This window comes from Spermophilus citellus (assembly GCF_964194105.1).
Source record: "Spermophilus citellus genome assembly, chromosome: 14".
Taxonomy (NCBI): domain Eukaryota; kingdom Metazoa; phylum Chordata; class Mammalia; order Rodentia; family Sciuridae; genus Spermophilus; species Spermophilus citellus.
Genome location: NC_138194.1, coordinates 28182759 through 28205340, shown reverse-complemented (window position 1 = coordinate 28205340; position 22582 = coordinate 28182759). Strand labels below are relative to the sequence as shown.

The window sequence follows — 22582 nt, the reverse complement described above, 5'->3', positions numbered from 1 at the left end:
GAAGAACACCAACTTTTAAAAAGTTTATCGAAAGTACTAACACTGATGGCTTTTTATTTTTTAATAGACAAAATGTATTCAGCACTGGAGGCCATGGTCTGTGCTGAGAGCTCTAAGAGCGTCTCTAGTTATCTTCTCATAATAAACTTACAGGGTAATCTCCTCATAAGGACTTTTAAATAGCAGCCTCATTTTATAGATGAAGAAACCAACAAAATGAGTTCCAGAAAATGAAATGTGGTTTCAATACTTAAGTTCAAACCTTGAAAATGGTGTATTTGTTTTGTGTCACTGGAAAGTTAAGAGGTAAACTATTTTTAAAAGAATCATATAAAAAACTACCCCTATTCTGGCTGGGAGTGGCACACGCCTTCAATCCTAGCAGCTTGGGAGGCCGATACAGAAGGATCGTGAGTTCAAAGCCAGCCTCAGCAATTTAGCATGGCCTTAAGCAACTCAGTGAGACTTTGTCTCTAAATAAAATACAAAATAGGGCTGGGGATGTGGCTCAGTGGTCGAGTGCCCCCGAGTTCAATCCCCTGTACCTCCCACCCTGGGGGGGGGGGAACAACAACAACAAAACTACTCTTACTCACTGAGATAATCACTCATTAACTTAGCTTCAACTTGGGTTAGGTGTTTCATTAAATGTCCCCTACCCTCTCCAAATTGGGTTTTCCTTGAGATCAACTCTTATAAATCATTTTTCATTTCAACCCTCTACTTCTGAACTTCAACTCCTTGCAGCTAATGTTGACAGTACTCCCTTGGACCACAAAAGCGTCCTTCTGAGGGTGCCTGAACATTGCACAGTGCATTGCGCCGCCGCCATCTGGTGGACATAAACAAAATTTCACCATGCCACACTGGGACCAGAAACCCTGAACTCAGGTATACATTCATGCCGTGGTATCTGCAGGAGATTGGTTTATCAGGATGTAACTCCACTGGAAGTTGAGGAGCATTGTATTCCTCTGGGTACAAGAAGGTGGACTCCGAGTTGGGGTTGTGGTTCAGTGGTAGAGTGCTTGCCTAGCATGTGTGAGGCACTGGGTTTGATTCTCAGCACCACAATCAATAAATAAATAAAATTTTAAAATTAATCAACAATGAATAAAAATGTTTTTGAAAAAAGAAGCTGGACTCCATTTCTTAGCCATTCAGGTATTTTACTCTAAAGTGAAAGGGAGGTTTATATAAAATTCTTAAATTCCCTCTGAAGCTTCACTTACATGCTAAATTTCATGTACAAAAGTTTTTTAGGGGGGACCCAACATGGCGGCCAGTGAGGAGGCAGCACTTTCAATGCCTCCGCGGTGACGGGATCAGAGAGACTCATCAATACACCTACATGCGTCCTGCTGAGAAACTTCTAGCAAATTTCCGCTGAAAGGAGAACTGCCGGGAACTAGTAAGTTTAATTGGAGGTGTCACCTTGTCCCAGACAACTGAATCTCGGCAACACAGAGCAGGGGCACAGTCCCGCCGGCCGCCGCCAAATGGCTGCAGCCCACACGTTGCAGTGAACATAGGAGCGGGCGCTGACCGCCTGAGCCCCCACCGGCCCGGCTCTGAGAACCACCGCTGGCCGCTGCCCACACGTTGCAGTGAACTTAGGAAGGGCGCCACCTGCCTGGGCCCACACCGGCCCGGCTCTGTGAACCGCAGCCGGCAGCCGCCGGACAGCCACTGCCCACACGTTGCAGCGAACGTGGGAGCAGGCGCTGCCTGCCTGGGCCCCCACTGGCCCGGCGCTGTGAGCCGCGGCCCACACGTTGCAGCGAACTTGGGAGTGGGCGCTGCCTGCCTGGGCCCACACCGGCCCAGTTCTGTGAACTGCCGCCGGCCGCTGCCCACACATAGCAGCAAACTTAGGAATGGGCGCTGCCAGCCTGGGCCCACGCCGGCCCGGCTCTGTGAACCGCTGCGGGCCACCACCAGACGGCCGCGGCCCACACATTGCAGCGAGCTCAGGAGTGGGCGCTGCCTGCCTGGGCCCACGCCGGCTCGGCTCTGAGAACCACCGCTGGCCACCACCCACACGTTGCAGCGAACTTAGGAACGGGCGCTGCCTGCCTGGGCCCACGCCAGCCCAGCACTGTGAACCACCGCCGGCCGCCGCCGGACGGCCGCGGCCCACACATTGCAGCGAGCTTAGGAGCAGGAACTGCCTGCCTGGGCCCCCGCCGGCCCGGCTCTGTGAACCGCCGCCGGCCGCTGCCCACATGTTACAGCGATCTTAGGAGCGGGCGCTGCCTGCCTGGGCCCACGCCGGCCTGGCTCTGTGAACCGCCGCCGGCCGCTGCCCACACGTTGCAGCGAGCTTAGGAGCGGGCGCTGCCTGCCTGGGCCCACGCCGGCCTGGCTCTGTGAACCGCCGCCAGCCGCTGCCCGTACGTTGCAGAAAGCTTAGGAGCGGGCGCTGACTGCCTGGGCCCACGCCGGCCCGGCTCTGTGAACCACCGCCGGCTGCTGCCCACACATTGCAGCGAGCTTAGGAGTGGGCGCTGCCTGCCTGGGCCCCCGCTGGCCCGGCTCTGTGAGCGGCCGTCAGCTGCCGCCAAATGCCTGCTGCCCACAAGTTGCAGCGAAATTGGGGACAGGCGCTGCCTGCCTGGGCCCCCGCGGGCCCGGCTCTGTGAACTGCCTCTGGCGGTTTGGAGCTGCAAACGACCACCCCCCACCTGCCAGCCCGGCGCTGCAAACGACCCCCGACCGGCTCTGCAAAAGGCCCCACCCACACGGCGAACAGCAGGAGTGCAGACCCGCCCAGTCCGGGAGGAAGAACTGCTACACAGGGATTGACTCCCACCTACTGAGAGGAGAAACTTGGCCCGGTGGGCATAGCTCCATCTACTGGAAGAACAGTTAATCGAACTCTAGGACTGCATTTATAATTTTTTTTTCTTTTTTGCTGTCTTTTTAAATGTTTTTTTTAATCCATTTTATTTTATTTTATTTTATTCTAGTTTTTAATTTCATTTTTCATTTCTATTATTATTATTTTTCTTTAAATTCTTTTTAAATTTCTATTTTTTTCTCTTTCCTTCTTTTCTTCTGTCTTTACATTTCTTTTCAATTTTCTAATTCCCCCTTCCTTGAATTCTACCTGCTTACTCTCATTCTCTTTAGTGACTTCCTCCCTTCCCTTCTAATACCTTTCCTCCCAAGCATCAAATAAATTTATAGGAGTAAACAGTAACTCAGCAGTCAAACAGAACAAGAAGTAACATGAGCAACTTGAAAAAGCAAGGAAGAAAAGGAGTGCAAACAATGCAGGGCAGCCTAAATATTCAGGAGGACCTAGAGTCATCAGAAAAATGGTCATATAAAGAACTCAAGGAACACCTTAGACAGATGGAACGGAACCTTAAAGAGGATACGAGACAGCAAATTCAAGCAGCGAAAGAACACATTGAGAATGAATTACATAAACGGATAAAAGAAGAAGTTAAGCATCTTTATCAGGAGATAGAGATTATAAAAAAGAATCAAACAATAATCTTAGAAATGAAGGAAATTATAAACCAAATTAAAAACTCAAACGAGAGTATCACTAATAGAGTGGAGCAAGTAGAAGCCAAAACGTCAGATAATGAAGACAAAATATATCATCTTGAAAAGAGTCTAGCCAACTAAGATAGGCTGGTTAAAAATCACGAGAGAAACATCCAAGAGATATGTGATAACAATAAAAAAAACAAATTTAAGAGTCATCGGGATAGAGGAAGGGATAGAGATTCAAACCAAGGGAATGAGTAACCTGCTGAATGAAATAATTACAGAAAACTTCCCAGAAATAAAAAAGGAAACAGATATACAAATTGTAGATACATACAGGACACCGAGCATACAAAATCACAGTAGACCAACGCCAAGACACATTGTTATGAAGATATCCAATATACAGAACAAAGAGAAAATATTAAAAGCTACAAGAGAAAGGAGACAGATTACATTCAGGGGTAAACCAAAAAGGTTAACAATGGATGTTTCATCACAGACGCTGAAAGCGAGAAGATCCTGGAACAATGTATTTCAAACACTGAAAGACGATGGATGCCAACCAAGAATTCTGTATCCAGCAAAATTAAGCTTCAGGTACGACAACGAAATAAAAAACTTTCATGATAAACAAAAGCTAAGGGCTGGGGATGTGGCTCAAGCAGTAGCGCGCTAGCCTGGCATGCGTGCGGCCCGGGTTCGATCCTTGGCACCACATACCAACAAAGATGTTGTGTCCGCCGAGAACTAAAAAATAATAAATATTAAAAAATTTTTTTAAAAAAAGCTAAAATAATTTGCAGCCAGAAAACCAGCATTGCAAAGCATCTTGAGCAAAACACTACACGAGGAAGAAATGAATAACAATAACCAAAGCAAACAGTAGGAAGTACCTCAGTAAGGACAGACCATGGGGGGGGAAGCTAACCATGGAGAAACAAACTAAATTAAAAAAAAAGAGAGATAAATAATCAAACATGGCTGGAAGTACAAAACATACATCAATAGTAACTCTAAACGTTAATGGTTTAAACTCTCCAATAAAGCGACATAGGCTGGTAACATGGATTAAAAAAACAAATCCAACAATATGCTGCCTCCAGGAGACACATCTGATTGGAAAAGACATACACAGGCTCAAGGTAAAAGGTTGGGAAAAAATATACCACGCACACGGTCCTCGCAAGCAAGTAGCAGTGGCCATCCTCATATCGAATAAAATCGACTTCAAGACTAAATTAATCCAAAGGGATAAGGAAGGACATTATATACTGTTAAAAGGAACCATTCACCAACAAGACATAACAATTATCAATATTTACGCACCAAATAATGGTGCTGCGACATTCATAAAACAAATTCTCCTCAAGTTCAAGAATCAAATAGACCACAACACAATAATTATGGGTGACTTCAACACACCTCTCTCACCATTGGACAGACCCTCCAAACAAAAGTTGAATAAAGAAACTATAGAACTCAATATCACAATCAATAACCTAGACGTAACTGACATATATAGAATATATCAACCATCTTCAAGTGGATATACGTTTTTCTCAGCAGCACATGGATCCTTCTCAAAAATAGACCATATATTATGCCATAGGGCAGCCCTTAGTAAATATAAAGGGGTGTAGATAATACCATGCAATTTATCCGATCATAGTGGAATGAAACTGGAAATCAATGATTAAAAGAAGGAAGGGAAAATCCTATATCACATGGAAAATGAACAATATGTTACTGAATGATCAGAGGGTTACAGAAGACATAAAGGAGGAAATCAAAAAATTCTTAGAGATAAATGAAAATACAGACACAACATATCGAAATCTATGGGACACAATGAAAGCAGTTTTAAGAGGGAAATTCATTGCCTGGAGGTCATTCATCAAAAAAAAAGAAAAACCAACAAATAAATGAGCTCACACTTCATCTCAAAGCCCTAGAAAAGGAAGAACAAAACAACAACAAATACAGCAGAAGGCAAGAAATAATTAAAATCAGAGCAGAAATCAACGAAATTGAAACAAAAGAAACTATTGAAAAAATTAACAAAACTAAAAGTTGGTTCTTTGAAAAAATAAATAAGATCGACAAACCCTTAGCCATGCTAATGAAGAGAAGAAGAGAGAGAACTCAAATCACTAACATACGGGATGAAAAAGGCAACATCACAACAGATGCTACAGAAATACAGAAGACAATTAGAAATTATTTTGAAAACCTATATTCCTATAAATTAGAGGATAGTGAAGACACCGATAAATTTCTTAAGACATATGATTTGCCCAGACTGAGTCAGGAGGATACACACAATTTGAACAGACCAACATCAATGGATGAAATTGAAGAAGCAATGAAAAGACTACCAACCAAGAAAAGCCCAGGACCGGATGGGTATACAGCGGAGTTTTACAAAACCTTTAAAGAAGAATTAATACCAATACTTTTCAAGTTATTTCAGGAAATACAAAAAGAGGGAGCCCTTCCAAACTCATTCTATGAGGCCAACATAACCCTGATTCCGAAACCAGACAAAGACACTTCAAAGAAAGAAAACTACAGACCAATATCTCTAATGAACCTAGATGCAAAAATCCTCAATAAAATACTGGCGAATCGGATACAAAGGCACATTAAAAAAATTGTGCACCATGATCAAGTAGGATTCATCCCTGGGATGCAAGGATGGTTCAATATACGGAAATCAATAAATGTTATCCACCACATCAATAGACTTAAAGATAAGAACCATATGATCATCTCAATAGACGCAGAAAAAGCATTTGATAAAGTACAGCATCCCTTTATGTTCAAAACATTAGAAAAACTAGGGATAATAGGAACTTACCTCAACATTGTAAAAGCTATCTATGCTAAGCCTCAGGCTAGCATCATTCTGAATGGAGAAAAATTGAAGGCATTCCCTCTAAAATCTGGAACAAGACAGGGATGCCCCCTATCACCACTTCTATTCAATATAGTTCTCGAAACACTGGCCAGAGCAATTAGACAGATGAAAGAAATTAAAGGCATAAAAATAGGAAAAGAAGAACTTAAATTATCACTATTTGCAGATGACATGATTTTATACCTAGCAGACCCAAAAGGGTCTACAAAGAAACTATTAGAGCTAATAAATGAATTCAGCAAAGTGGCAGGATATAAAATCAACACGCATAAATCAAATGCATTCCTGTATATCAGCGACAAATCCTCTGAAACGGAAATGAGGACAACTACTCCATTCACAATATCCCCCCAAAAAATAAAATACTTGGGAATCAACCTAACAAAAGAGGTGAAAGACTTATACAATGAAAACTACAGAACCCTAAAGAGAGATATAGAAGAAGACTTTAGAAGATGGAAAAATATACCCTGTTCATGGATAGGCAGAACTAACATCATCAAAATGGCAATATTACCAAAAGTTCTCTATAAGTTCAATGCAATGCCAATCAAAATCCCAACAGCATTTCTTGTAGAAATAGATAAAACAATCATGAAATTTATATGGAATAATAAAATACCCAGAATAGCAAAAACAATACTAAGCAGGAAGTGTGAATCAGGTGGTATAGCAATACCAGACTTCAAATTATACTACAGAGCAATAGTAACAAAAACAGCATGGTACTGGTACCAAAACAGGCAGGTGGACCAATGGTACAGAATAGAGGACACAGTAACCAATCCACAAAGTTACAACTATCTTATATTTGATAAAGGGGCTAAAAGCATGCAATGGAGGAAGGACAGCATCTTCAACAAATGGTGTTGGGAAAACTGGAAATCCATATGCAACAAAATGAAACTGAATCCCTTTCTCTCGCCATGCACAAAAGTTAACTCAAAATGGATCAAGGAGCTTGATATTAAATCAGAGACACGGCGTCTGATAGAAGAAAAAGTTGGCTATGATCTACATACTGTGGGGTCGGGCTCCAAATTCCTCAATAGGACACCCATAGCACAAGAGTTAACAACCAGAATCAACAAATGGGACTTACTCAAACTAAAAAGTTTTTTCTCAGCAAAAGAAACAATAAGAGAGGTAAACAGGGAGCCTACATCCTGGGAACAAATTTTTACCCCACACACTTCAGATAGAGCCCTAATATCCAGAGTATACAAAGAACTCAAAAAATTAGACAATAAGATAACAAATAACCCAATCAACAAATGGGCCAAGGACCTGAACAGACACTTCTCAGAGAAGGACATACAATCAATCAACAAGTACATGAAAAAATGCTCACCATCACTAGCAGTCAGAGAAATGCAAATCAAAACCACCCTAAGATACCATCTCACTCCAGTAAGATTGGCAGCCATTATGAAGTCCAACAACAACAAGTGCTGGCGAGGATGTGGGGAAAAGGGTACACTTGTTCATTGTTGGTGGGACTGCAAATTGGTGCAGCCAATTTGGAAAGCAGTATGGAGATTTCTTGGAAATCTGGGAATGGAACCACCATTTGACCCAGCTATTCCCCTTCTCGGTCTATTCCCTAAAGACCTAATAAGAGCATGCTACAGGGACACTGCTACATCGATGTTCATAGCAGCACAATTCACGATAGCAAGATTGTGGAACCAACCTAGATGCCCTTCAATAGATGAATGGATAAAAAAATGTGGCATTTATACACAATGGAGTATTACTCTGCATTAAAAAATGACAAATCATAGAATTTGGAGGGAAATGGATGGCATTAGAGCAGATTATGCTAAGTGAAGCTAGCCAATCCTTAAAAAACAAATGCCAAATGACTTCTTTGATATAAGGGGAATAACCAAGGACAGGGTAGGGACGTAGAGCTTGAGAAAAAGATTAACATTAAACAGGGATGAGAGGTGGGAGGGAAAGGGAGAGAGAAGGGAAATTGCATGGAAATGGAAGGTGATCCTCAGGGTTATACAAAATTACATATAAGAGGAAATGAGGGTTAAGAGAAGAATAATACAAGTGGAAGAAATGATTTACAGTAGAGGGGGTAGAGAGAGAAGAGGGGAGGGGAGGGGAGGGGAGGGGAGGGGAGGGGAGGGGGGATAGTAGAGAATAGGATAGACAGCAGAATACATCAGACACTAGAATGGCAATGTGTAAATCAATGGAAGTGTAACTGATGTGATTCAGCAATCTGTATACGGGGTAAAAATGGGAGTTCATAACCCACTTGAACCAAACTGTGAAATATGATATATTAAGAACTATGTAATGTTTTGAACGACCAACAATAAAAATAAATAAATAAAACAAAAAAAAGAACTTAAATTATCACTATTTGTGGAAGACATGATTCTACACCTAGAAGACCCAAAAGGGTCTACAAAAAAACTACTAGAACTAATAAATGAATTCAGCAAAGTGGCAGGATATAAAATCAACACGCATAAATCAAAGGCATTTCTGTATATCAGTGAAAAAACTTCTGAAACAGAAATGAGGAAAAACACTCCATTCACAATATCCTCAAAAAAAATAAAATACTTGGGAATCAACCTAACAAAAGAGGTGAAAGATTTATACAATGAAAACTACAGAACCCTAAAAAGAGAAGTAGAAGAAGATCTTACAAGATGGAAAAATATACACTGTTCATTCATAGGCAGAACTAACATCATCAAAATGGCGATATTACCAAAAGTTCTCTACAGGTTTAATGCGATGCCAATCAAAATCCCAACGGCATTTCTTGTAGAAATAGATAAAGCAATCATGAAATTCATATGGAAAAATAAAAGACCCAGAATAGCAAAAGCAATTTTAAGCAGGAAGTGTGAATCAGACGGTATAGCGATACCAGATTTCAAACTATATTACAGAGCAATAGTAACAAAAACAGCATGGTACTGGTACCAAAACAGGCAGGTGGACCAATGGTACAGAATAGAGGACACAGAGACTAATCCACAAAGTAACAACTATCTTATATTTGATAAAGGAGCTAAAAGCATGCAATGGAGGAAGGATAGCATCTTCAACAAATGGTGTTGGGAATCCATATGCAACAAAATGAAACTGAATCCCCTCCTCTCGCCATGCACAAAAGTTAACTCAAAGTGGATCAAGGATCTAGATATCAAATCAGAGACTCTGCATCTGATAGAAGAAAAAGTTGGCTCCGATCTACATATTGTGGGGTCGGGCTCCAAATTCCTTAATAGGACACCCATAGCACAAGAGTTAATAACAAGAATCAACAAATGGGACTTACTTAAACTGAAAAGTTTTTTCTCAGCAAGAGAAACAATAAGAGAGGTAAATAGGGAGCCTACATCATGGGAACAAATTTTTACTCCTCACACTTCAGATAGAGCCCTAATATCCAGAGTATACAAAGAACTCAAAAAATTAGACAATAAAATAACAAATAACCCAATCAACAAATGGGCCAAGGACCTGAACAGACACTTCTCAGAGGAGGATATACAATCAATCAACAAGTACATGAAAAAATGCTCACCATCTCTAGCAGTCAGAGAAATGCAAATCAAAACCACCCTAAGATACCATCTCACTCCAGTAAGATTGGCAGCCATTATGAAGTCAAACAACAACAAGTGCTGGCGAGGATGTGGGGGAAAGGGTACACTTGTACATTGCTGGTGGGACTGCAAACTGGTTCGGCCACTTTGGAAAGCAGTATGGAGATTCCTGGGAAAGCTGGGAATGGAACTACCATTTGACCCAGCTATTGCCCTTCTCGGACTATTCCCTGAAGACCTTAAAAGTGCGTACTACAGGGATACTGCCACATCGATGTTCATAGCAGCACAATTCACAATTGCTAGACTGTGAAACCAACCCAGATGTCCTTCAATAGATGAATGGATAAAAAAAATGTGGCATTTATACATCATGGAGTATTATGCAGCACCAAAAAATGACAAAATCATGGAATTTGCAGGGAAATGGATAGCACTACAGCAGATTATGCTTAGTGAAGCTAGCCAATCCCTAAAAAACAAATACCAAATGTCTTCTTTGATATAATGAGAGCAACTATGAACAGAGCAGGGAGGAAGAGCAGGAAGAAAAGATTAACATTAAACAGAGACATGAGGTGGGAGGGAAAGGGAGAGAAAAGGAAAATTGCATGGAAATGGAGGGAGACCCTCATTGTTATACAAAATTACATATAAGAGGTTGTGAGGGGAATGGAAAAATAAACAAGGAAAGAAATGAATTACAGTAGATGGGGTAGAGAGAGAAGATGGGAGGGGAGGGGAGGGAGTATAGTAGAGGATAGGAAAGGGAACAGAATACAACAGTTACTAATAGGGCATTGTGTAAAAATGTGGATGTGTAACCAATGTGATTCTGCAATCTGTATTTGGGGTAAAAATGGGAGTTCATAACCCACTTGAATCTAATGTATGAAATATGATATGTCAAGAGTTTGTAATGTTTTGAACAACCAATAAAAAAATCAAAAAGAAACCCCAAAGACAAAAAAAATAAAGATATTGTGTCCAACTCCAACTAAAAAATAATTTTTTAAAGAAGGTATCACTTCATGTAGAAAAAGCATACTCTATGTAGAGGTAGTCTTTAGCTGGCAAAGTAGCAATTCACAAATTTTTTATGGATTTATGACTCATGCTGAACTGATACAAAAGTAATTATTGATGTAATTAATTATTTTTCATCCCTCAAAACCAAATTTGTTATTTTAGCACCTCTATGTGTTGCTCCAAGAACATTAGTAAACATTCTACTCTAAGTCCATTCTAGACAACAGGCACATATTTCCAAGTCCTGTAAGACTTGTTATACCATCCTAGAACCATGGAGTGGAAGGATTCTCAAAAGGTTTCCTGATTAACACCCAGGCAACATAGTACAATTACGCAAAATAATTTATGGTCTATAATCTAGTCAAGCTTATTTATACTTCTGGGAAGCAATATGTTTTTATTTCTATAAAATTAATATTTCATTAAAGCAGGAAAAGACACAAAGAAATCTGTCAAATTCTTCACGGCAATTCTCTTTCCAGAAGAGAATGTTGAAGTCACCATTCTTTTCTTTTCCAGATTAAATCATTCCAGCTCCTTTAATTTTCCTTCCCAGAGAATGTCTTAAGATTTTTGTCTCCACTTTTTCTGATCCCTTCATATTTTTTGGCTTTTAATACTATTTAAAAGATTATAATTTCTAGGAAAAGTACTTTCTAGTACTTTTAGTACTTTCTAGTACTTTCTAGCAGCTTAGTGGTAGAGCACCTTTTTTCAGTGTGAAAATGGTGAATCGTGTCCCATAGACATAGATGTTCTGAGGGTCCAGGACTCAACATATTTGGCACAAGAACTAGGACATTGTGATGAAGGTCTTTTAATTATACATTTTATCAGATCAGTAGTTAAAATTAATAAATGAAGCACTTTAAGTCTATGTCTATTCCATTTATTTAAGACTATATTCAATAAACATGTTATATAAAGCCAACAATATAAAAAGACATAATTCTTGTCCTAGGCATATTTTTGATGCCCTAGACAAAAATTCATGTATACAAGAAATCACAAGTTCAGAACAAAACCACATAAAATCTGTAAATGTTGAAAAAAAACAAAAGAACAGAGTAATAATAAAAGTCAAATCAGTTCATCCAAGGGTAAGATTTCTATGGTAAGCTCATTTTTAAAGTGTAGGAAATTTACTTAGAGGTCATCTATATGTCTATCCCAATGTTCCATCTTATTTTGGAAAAAAAATAATTACAAAGAAAGATGGTGCTGATATTACAAATTATAAATCATCTTGCCTATTACTGCTTTCAAGATCAATTAAATTTAATTGGTTTTCCTCTTCCCAAATGAGAAGATTTTCACCCTCAAAAATATAATGTATTTTTAATATATTTCTATTAATAACATTTAAGGATGTCTCAACTTGGCAAATATCTAGCAGGCAGGTTTGACAAAGCATTTCAAAGAAGAAACAACAGTTGACATTTTCCCTTACTACTTGGTTGAGATTTGTTCTTGAGTTCTGAAATCTGTCATTTAATAAGTTGTTATTCTCATCAACTGTCTTAAAAACACCATTTGTCCAGTTGCTGGGGTTTTGTTTTTCTGAATTCCCGTCACCCACAACTAACAATGATTTGTGCAAGAAATTTACACAAAACCTTTTCTTTAAATATAATTGAAATTTCTTTAAATTGCTTTCTTCCTCTAAGCCCAAGAACTTAATTCTTTTTGGTTTCCTTCTTTTATCCATCAAGTCAAACATTTTATTGAAATAAAGTCTATCAAATGGATCGTCAATAGCGTTATCAACAAATTCTTTTCTCCTAATTGAATGATTATCCTGATTCTTGAATGTGTTTTTGTTTGACGGTGGCCAATAGGGGTATATTTTCATCCCTAAATGGAAACCCCAGGAATTTTCAATATCAGAATCTTTGCGATAAGCAAATCCTCGATCTTCCTCATTTAAAGGTTGGATGATGACAGTTAGTATGGGGCAGTGTTGACCACAAAGAGCGTAGAGTTTATCCAAAGAGTCACCTTCCTGAAGTGTACTGTGAGTTACAGAACTGCCAGGTAATGGTTGGGTTTTAATGATCTCATCAGAGACAGGGTGAACTTTGTTACTAGAAGATGTAAAGGCATGAGTGACTGCCGTGCATACTCTTTCTGATTGACGATTACCCTTCTCTTCTGTGCGATCTGGTCGTCTCTCCTTGGCACAGGTGTTATTCTCAACATCTGCAAAATCCTCACCGAAGGGTTCAGAGTCGCTCCCATGAGGCAAGTTAAAGTAATTGCATCTCAGTTCAAGAGGTTGAGTGAGCTCCTCCAACTCTGAAGAGGATAATTCAGTCATGTTTGGGCCTGGGATCAAATTTCCAAAATGTGAATATGGCACCTCGTTGCTGTTATGATCAAGGAGGGTATCGACTGATGTAGTGTCTGCATTGCCGTACATGCCAGGATTTTCAGATGACACCCTTAGCAGATGATTTTCTTTCAAAAGCCACTTGCCTTTGTCAATCAGTTTTCCTTCCTCTTTGTCTCTGAGGACCCTGTTAGGATCATTTTGTTTTATAGTACCATGGTCTGCCATGTCGACCTGGTGATAACTGTCCCCCACACCATTGGCATCACGTTGACCTTGTCTTTCCTCCTGGAATTCCTGCAACATCGGGGATCTACTGGACACCTGTTCAGAGAAGCCAAATGACTGACCTTCAGAAACACAAGAATTTGCTTTCTTTGCACACTGAAACTCCACAGAATTGTAAGGAGAAACTTGAGATCTGTGTAAAGACCCTGGAAAAAAAGATGGTTTCATACTCTCTGCCTTCCCATAAAGTTTTTCTATGGCCCTTTTAACAAACCCTTTATTATATTCTTTCTCTTGGGCAGCGTCATCACTGTCATTGTGGTCCTCGCTGGATGTTTTATGTGGCTGCTCGCTTTCGCTGTCTGGCCTATAGTCTGACCAGTCAGAAGTTGCCGGGCTTTTGAAGCATTTTTTAAAATCCAGAGAGGACTCTGAATAACTTCCAGCTTCTATGCGTCTCACCATCATTTTAGCTCTCCTCTTAGCATCTCCTTCACTAATCTCTTTTTCAGTATTTTGCTTAGAATCATAACAAAACACCAAAGATGGGGGTGTCACCTGCCTCGTATTGGTGGTCTCAGAAATCACATCATTCCTTCTTTCTTCTTCTCTAATATTCCTACTAGACATGTGGATGGATTGCAAATTTCCACCAGCCTCTATCTCTTTTTGGATGGATTCTCCAGTGGTTTGCTCTTCTGCATTTACCTTGGTATTAAAGATACCAGCGTCTTGGTTTTCTAATTCTTCAAATGACTCCAGTTCAGAGATATTATTTCCTTCACTTGATGTCATGCTGTTGGTGACTGAACCTGGTTCTTCAGAAGTTCTTGAGTCTTCCTTATCAAAGGAAGTGTAGGTATTTTTATCCTGAAATTTCTTTAGTGAACAATTTTCAAATTCATCTGAAGAACTCTGTTGCTTATCAAACTCTAGATCAGTTTTACTCGAGGAAAGGCCACAAGGGCTTAAATTACTGACATCCCGAAGTGACGCTGATGTATTAAAGCCACTTTTATACTCAGAGTCTGCCAAAACATGTAGGTCTTTCTCAACTTCATCAACTCTTCCCAACTCTTCGCTTAATTCCAATGAATCAATATATTTGTTTTCTTGGGAGTCTAAAATGTCAATAGTATTGAAGACTCTGGTGGGAATGTGGGTCTCATCAGTTGAGCAAGCTGCCTCATAGATATTTTCCTCTTCAGCATAAGCTTCCTGGGGAAACTCAGCATCAGGAAGCGCACAAATCTGTCCTAGGAAACAAGGTTTACTCAAGGAGGTCTGATCCCCAACACCACCATCACTAGGGGAAACAGCTTCGCTGGGGTGACATATTTCTGCAGGAGGGTAAGTGTCATCCACAGTGCATACTGCACACAGAGAGCAAGTCGTTTCTGGAACACAGACCTCAGAATCACAGACCTTATTGGTAGAACCCTGAAAATCTCTCTCCAAAGAGATTTTCAGGGTTCTTTCATTTCCACTGCAGTCAGAAACTCTCTGAATGTTGGCTGTGATACAATTTGCAGACAGACCTACCGGAACCCTACCCGGTTCTTCCTCGCTGGGCCCAGGGCAACGTTTGGTTGCTTCCACTAAATTGGCAACCGCAGCCTTCAACTCATCAGCTTCCTCTGTGACAGCAACGTGCTTTAGAACTTCCAGCAGGGCAAGTGTCTCTGAAGATCTGCTGGTAATCTTGTGAGCATCACCTTGACAGAAGCTAGTGATACCTCCCTTTAGGTTTAGCACCAACAGCCAAGCTAGAAGAAGATTAGTGGATGAATTACACAGGGAAGAAGGGAAAGAAACATCTGCAAGTGAACCTGGCATCTGAACAACTCCATTCTGAGGCTTGTGGACACCCGCAGCTGGAGCTTGAAATTGGCGAAGCAATAGGACTGATAAGAGGTCTTTGGGAGTACTCTCTTCCATAGGATCTACTTGGATGGCAACCTCTACACTTTGTGCTTTCTTAGCTAGGTTTATTCCCTGGCAAACAAGGCTCATTTCTGGTCCTGACTTTTCAGCAGATATCTGGCTTTTAGTCTTAGAGTCATTGACAGCTGGTTGTGACAATGTACCATATTCGTGCAGTGAAACCAAGTGGGCGCCATTCACAGATCCAACCTGACTCTCATCAAGATCTTTAGGTTCTTCACCGTCATCTTTGGCAATAGATGCCTCTTTACAGAGATTATCTCCTGTCAAAGTGGCATTTTTAGTCATGTGCTTACTACTTTGCAGGACAAAATCATTTCCTTTTGCAATATTTGTGTGGGGATGATTTCCTGGAGAACCGCCATGATTATAATTTACCACTCTCCTTTCATTTTTGCATAGTGGAGCTGACATTCTAGGTTCTAAAGTTGGATATGGATTTATGTTCTGCAACCATCTCTGTATATAATTATGAACCGAATTATGGGCAATATCCTCAAGGAAATCAGCTTTTTTCAAAGAAGCTAAAGAATTGGTCCTAGCTCTAGCATGGTGCTTATTTACAATAGCACCTGATTTCAATTTAACCCCTTTCCGTTTGGGGGGGCTTTTTGAAATTATGTGTGAATCATTAATTTTTGGAAATAAACTCTTTTTGGCCATTCCTCTCAAATTCTCAGATGCTATTTCTGCTTGAGACTCCGGATCACAAAAAACTTTTGATGTTTGTTCAGTGTGATTAAACACATGAAATGAACTTTGATTTTTTAAAGTGCTTTTGTAATATTTAGATTCGTTATGGGCTAGTACTTTATCTCCCTGACCAATTTCTCTTTTTTGGGGTGTTCCTAAACTTGATCTCTTTAGTAGCCTGGATTTTCTTTTGATTAAAAGTCCTTGAACCTTAGGGTTTTGAATAGTATTTAATTTATTTCTATGGAAATTCTTAGAAATTGTGGGATGGAGAATACTTTTGGAATAAAAATGATTTGATTTGATTGCCATATCACTTGTATGGGGGTCTTCCTCACAAAGTGTCCCTCCTTTAAGGGGACTGTGTGAACCTTTCAACACGGTTGCTTCTGCAATTCTATCTCCTGTATTTATTCTCTTACTCTTTTTGGAGATTTCTTTGGTGGCAATTACCCCATCTTGATACCTGGAACTTATTACTTGCGGCTGAACTTTCTTCTTCTTTTTTCGGGAAACAGATAATACAGTCTGCTTTTGATTTTCTGGCAGTTCTGTTAAACCACGCTGAGAAAATTCACCAGTTAATCTGTCAATTCTTGTGGTGACAGTAGAAGACCCTACGGAAACTGTGGCCTCAGAAATACTTCTGTCAGTCCCAGAATTGTTACTTGTAGAGCTCGTTACAGCTGCTGAAATAGGACTGAACGTATCACGGGTGCTATTGTAAGTTCTTAAGTTCTTGGTATCAGTTTTGTTGTCTGATATGACACTATTAACTGTACTTTCTTCCACAGTGGAGTTCTCTGATGTAGATGATGATAAGCCACTATTATGGGACATCTTTACCATCTTCTGACCTGTAATTTCTATCATACCAGCACCTATTGCTCTTGATTTGGGGAGTCTACTTTCCTTTTGTCTTTCTAAAGATGACTCCATCTGCTCATTCTGATTGTTCTGAACAAATACTGGTTTGTTGGATACGGATGACATTTTACTGCAAGAATGTGTGAACATGTGATATTCAGATTTGTTTTTCCCACCTTCCCTTTCTTCACTATAGGAAAACTGTTTCTCTTGAACTTCTGTTTCAGATACTAGGGTCACACTCCCCATCACTGACTTCTTTTGTCTTGCTCTCCTTGGTCCAGGTGTAGGTGGTCTATAAAAACGATGCTTCACTTGATTCTGAGTTCCATAGATGTTACCTGTGTCCAAAGCAGCATTCTCCCAACTAGCAAAACTGCAAGTTTCAGCCTCTTGAACTGTCATTTGAGTGTTTATTTCTTCTGCTAAACTGGCCTCTTGATTATTGCCTTTAGCATCTGCAGACATTGAACACGCTGCAAACTTGAAACTAGGTGATGGAGGATCTGTTCTTCCAGGAAAACAACTTATCTCACTCTTTTCGTCATTATTAGAAAGACCAGATGTATTGACAGTGGTGATCCACTTAATGGTTTCTTCTTTTATCTTGAATCGAACTTTCATCTCAACTGTCATAGTACCATCTTGATTAAAAATAATTGATTTCTCAATATCGTCTTCAGAAGGATATATCGATAAGTTCTGAGAACCATGTTTTTCTAAGGCCAAGTAGTTTTCAGGAGCAAAAGAATAGTCTGAGCAGCAGTCAATAGTATGTGTTTTGTCAGAAGAAACAGAATAAATCTGGGATCTTGGGATCGAAGACATATGTGTGCTCACTTTCAAGATTTTAAGAGTAAAAGATGCCCACATCAAAATATAACATGAAAGGTAGAGAATTTATAATATCCAATGGAGGAAGCAGCAAAGAAAAGAAGAAGAAAAAGGAAAATATTAGTACAAAAATACCATATTTTCTGTATTTCACAGTAAAATAATACTGATATGTTTCTAATCTCTATGTTCAATGGTTATTTGAGAAAACAATGTAATATCTCATACATTTCTTCAAATTACTCTTAAAAGAAACTTGTAAATCTACTTCAATGAGAATATTCACATAGTTTTAATTTAAACAAATTTATGAGGTAATTTAATAAAGTAGAAATTACTAAGGACTCTATTGAAATGAAGGGCTTTCGTGATTTTACAGTTAGTGAAACTGTCAGCTTATCAAGAAATGCTTATCAATTTAAACAAGTAACAGTAGTAACCTATCTGTGTATATGCAAGACAGACATCTATAGCTTTAGGAAGGCAGAAAACATTTTTAGCACTTAAGACTGAATTAATCAAATAATAAATTTAATATTCACTTTGTATAGTCATTGCAGTTGATTTACTACATGGTACAAAAAAGAACAGTAAGACACAGGTCCAATATTATTTCTTTATTTCTCTTAATTACTTATATATGATAGTAGAATGCTGTATATATTATACGTAAGTGGGGTATAATTTCTCATTTTTCTCACTGTACATGTTGCAGAATCACATCAGTCATGATATTATTTTTAAAGATTTTTTTATAATTAACCTTGGTGCTCCTGCTTCTTCAATGTAATCAAATTCCTATTAGTAGTCTATATCTATGTGCACATGCTTACAGAACATAGAATACCACCAAGTGTTCATCTTTAGTGTTTCAGAGTATAAATACAAAAATATTTTTATTTTTTATATACTTTTACTGAATTCATAAATGAAAATGTCTCACTATTAATTTTTTGAAGTGAAATGTAGCAAAGCCCTCAGATTCCCTGAAGTCATCAAAAATTAAAAATCATAATCAGCAGCCAATATCAGACACAAAGCAATAAAACTACATCAGTAAAATGACCAAGGTGGAATAGTACTACAATATACATAACATTTCTGGAAGCATAATGCTTACAAAAAAGAAGCATTAACAATGACCTATTAGTGATTGTAAGCTTATCAATTGCTTATCAATTCTTTCATTGATAAGATATGATACCCATGAAATGATTAAATGACAATAAATGAGTTTTCTCCACATTAGCAGTAAGTAGAGGGATTAGTACCTCTTAAAATGCATAGTATGTCTTATTCTGCATCTAAAAGCAATGAAAATTAAAATCAAAGTATAAATGGCAATAAGTATATTAGCATAGAGCTAAAATTTCCCTGGATATACTGAGCACAATGAAGAAAGAGATTAATGTACCCAACACCCCAAGCCTTAAGAGGTCCTCCTTCTCTCCTATACAAAGGATAATGTCACACCATGCAAAAGATCCTAAGGAATCAACTACCCAGATTACTGTCAACCAGAAAGATTTGGCAGCATGAAACTTTTGTAATAAATAAAAAGTGGTTCTAAAGACCTATAGTTTTTACAGGTATAACTCAAGAAGGTAGAACATACAGATAGATTAGAAAAAAAAAAATACAGTCACTGCACTAACGTGCTAAACTCTGCTATGAAAGCTGCATGAGACCATTTAGGGAAAACTCAGCAACTACCAGAAATGTTATACAGATTCCACAAAATTCATTTCTAGAGCAATAAAGTCTGACATTTTTATTTAACTAGGTATTTTATGCAAAAATATAAAACAAATAAAGCATACTTCATCAGTTTACACAGATACATCATTGATTTGGAAAAGTCTTTTTTAAATTACCAGATAATCTCTGTACTCTTTCCAACTAAAAATAAAACCAATTTCATTTTAGAGTGGTTTTAATCCTCTTATGTTTTATTTACTGTGATAAATGAAGTTGGTCATTTAGTAAGCATGTCTCTTTTTGCTCTTGAGACACAAGTTGTCAGGACTAAAAATAAGGCCTATTATGTGTAAGTGACTTACTCTTTCTGCTTTCTGATTTAGCATTTCCCTTCCGATGCACACGATGGGAGATCCCTGGTAATCTAGCAGGAAGCAAGTACTTTTGGATGTCATAATTCCCTGGTTTAAATGGCTCCCTTCCTGCTGCCACCACAGCTCCAGAGCTCAGGATCACTGCCTGGAGACTGGGAACCTAGAAAAAAACAGAGTCATGGTCCTTACACAAGCAGGTTTTCTTCTTTCCATGAAATAATTTTATAACTTGAAATCAATGCAATAACCTCTCAGGTTTGAAAGACATCATCAAGCATTTTCTTAAGCAAAAAATTGATGTAAAATGATGTATATAAAATAACTGGAAATACAGAACACTAAGGGTAGGGGTGACTAATACAGACCCAAGAAGTCTATTAAGCCTACATGTTAACTGGAAAGACAGGCTGGTCTTCTGGCATAATTTAAAAAATCTTTAAAATGTATATGTCGCTCCACACCAAAGTCTGCAGCTGCAGGGCAAGCTGGGAAAGGGTCTGGTGGACATAGCTGGTCAGGAAAGTGAACTCTTGTGGACATGCTGTCTGCTGCTGACCACAAACAGAAAAAAAAAAATGCTTTCCCTAGCTAGAAGAACACTATCCATGCCATTCTCATCCAAGAATTATCAATATTTGATTCTGTGCCACAGCCTTATAACTCAAGGAACGCATGGAGTAAAAAGAGAACCTCGTGCCCAATGCCTCTGCAGATTCTGACAAGAAAGCAAAGACACCATCCACAAATGCACAGAATTTAAACACACACACACACACACACACACACACACACACACACACAAGAGCGAGGCCTTCTTTGCAGAGGGCTGCCATGCATATTCAGCTCAACCCCCCGCAGGCTCCTGATGCCCGCTCAGCCTCGTGGAGACCCCCAGCCTGGATGCTCACCTTCCTTCCATCCGTGGCATACAGCTTGGCAACCGGGTACTTCATGACCACTGTCAGGTGCTGCAGAAAGGCCTCGAAGCTCTGTGTAACCCTCCTGCTCAGAAGGACGGCGCACCTCGTCTTTGGATCGCCATTCCGGAAAACCACTAGGCGCCTAGGGGCGCGCAGCAAGCCCGGAGCTGCGGCCACGACGGGGTGACCCTGTGCCTGCGCGCCCAGGGTGCGGCTGCTGAGCCACGGCCGGGGGCGCTGGCGAGCCTTGTCCAGGTCCACAGGCTGCACCTTCCTACTGTGGGAGCACAGGTAGGACTCACCGTCCTCCAGGTCCTCCAGCCTCGTGATGCTGTGCCTTCCCCGAGGCGTGCTGATGTTCCTCACCCCAAAAGGCAGGGGCACCTTCCTGGACAAGTTGTCCAGCAAAGCATCAAAGCTCTTAAAGGAACGAGGGTTGACCACCACTCTGACTCCGCCGAATTGGGGGTCTCCGCTCTTATAGAAGCTGATCCGTTTGGCCACAACAGGATGAGTGATGCGTAAATGGCGAGGAGAACGAACTTGACCTTCAGAAGAACTCGGATGAATCATGGAAAAACCAGTGGAAGGAGTCTCACTCATTTTGATTGAGACCTAGTGAGAGAGAAAAAAAAATAGTTCCAGAATTAACAGCACCACTGTGAAAAATACATGATAATGCTAATGCAGGCTAATTATAGTTACAGACATTCAGGATATTCCTGGGATTTTATTCCTTCATTCATTCATTCATTCTACCCATCCATTTTAAAAGATAATTTTAGGGGTCTATCCTAAAATTTTAAAAGATACAAATGAAATAGTTAAATTAAAACATTTATAATTTGCAAATAAAACAATCTACAGATACTAATAAGCGCCTAGGTCAATAAATTTATGATGTGTACACCCACGTAATAGAAAACTATACAACCATTAAAAGCTGCTTTATAGATCTGTATTTGGCGGCACAGAAAGATGATCATGACATACAGCTAAATGAAAAAGCAGTTTGTAAGACACATATGCTAGGACATTGATTTCTACGTAAACATACTTCTTATAGAAATAAGGGAAAGTCTAGAAATAATATATAGACCAGTTATCTTGGGATGGCACAGCTATGGATATTATTTGTATTTGTGTTTTTGTTTTTCAGTGCTGCACATTGAACCCAGGACATAGTACATGCTAAGCAAGTGGACTGTGCTACATCCCAATCCTATTTGTGTTTTATTATACATTGCTAAACTTTGTGAACAAAAGTAAATTCAACAAGTATTATTGCACAACTTTTTAAAAAATCACAAAAGGAGAAAAAAAATTGGAAATTATCCAATGAAAAAAATTCGAATTTTGTAATTGATCAATTTAGTCCTGAATGTCCTGACAGTCGAGAAAAGGGGAAGCAAAGACAGGAAAAGGTTTTAAAGTTCTTACTGTCTGTTGGGTGGAACCAAATGAGTTTATCTGGAGGAATATGTACCTTACTTTAAGTCCAAGGAGGAATGTATCCCATAGATCCTTAAATAAGGGCCATATTATGATACTACCAGATGTTCCCGTGGCTGATTAGAGAAAATGCAGACAAATCATCTGACATACCACTTATACTACTTGGGAAATACTGCAATAAACAAGTGTTCTTTGACTGAATG

The 22582-nt window shown here is 39.5% G+C and overlaps 2 protein-coding genes across 2 annotated transcripts in view; both read right to left on the bottom strand.

The window, feature by feature from the left end:
* LOC308633242 (lipoxygenase homology domain-containing protein 1-like) overlaps window positions 1-21527 on the bottom strand; it is a gene marked incomplete at its 5' end in the record, with an annotated part of 165984 nt that extends 144457 nt beyond the window's left edge. The window contains 2 exons of the mRNA XM_081265757.1: window positions 19993-20164; window positions 20913-21527. Coding sequence (XP_081121883.1) covers window positions 19993-20164; window positions 20913-21527 — 787 coding nt within the window. The remainder of the gene's footprint in view (window positions 1-19992; window positions 20165-20912) is intronic.
* On the bottom strand, window positions 12272-17971 carry LOC308633173 (oxygen-regulated protein 1-like; the record flags this gene model as incomplete). Its single annotated transcript, XM_081265726.1, has 1 exon — window positions 12272-17971. The coding sequence occupies one exon, from the start codon at window positions 17969-17971 to the stop codon at window positions 12272-12274; it is 5700 nt and encodes a 1899-aa protein (XP_081121852.1).
* Window positions 21528-22582: the final 1055 nt, after the last annotated feature.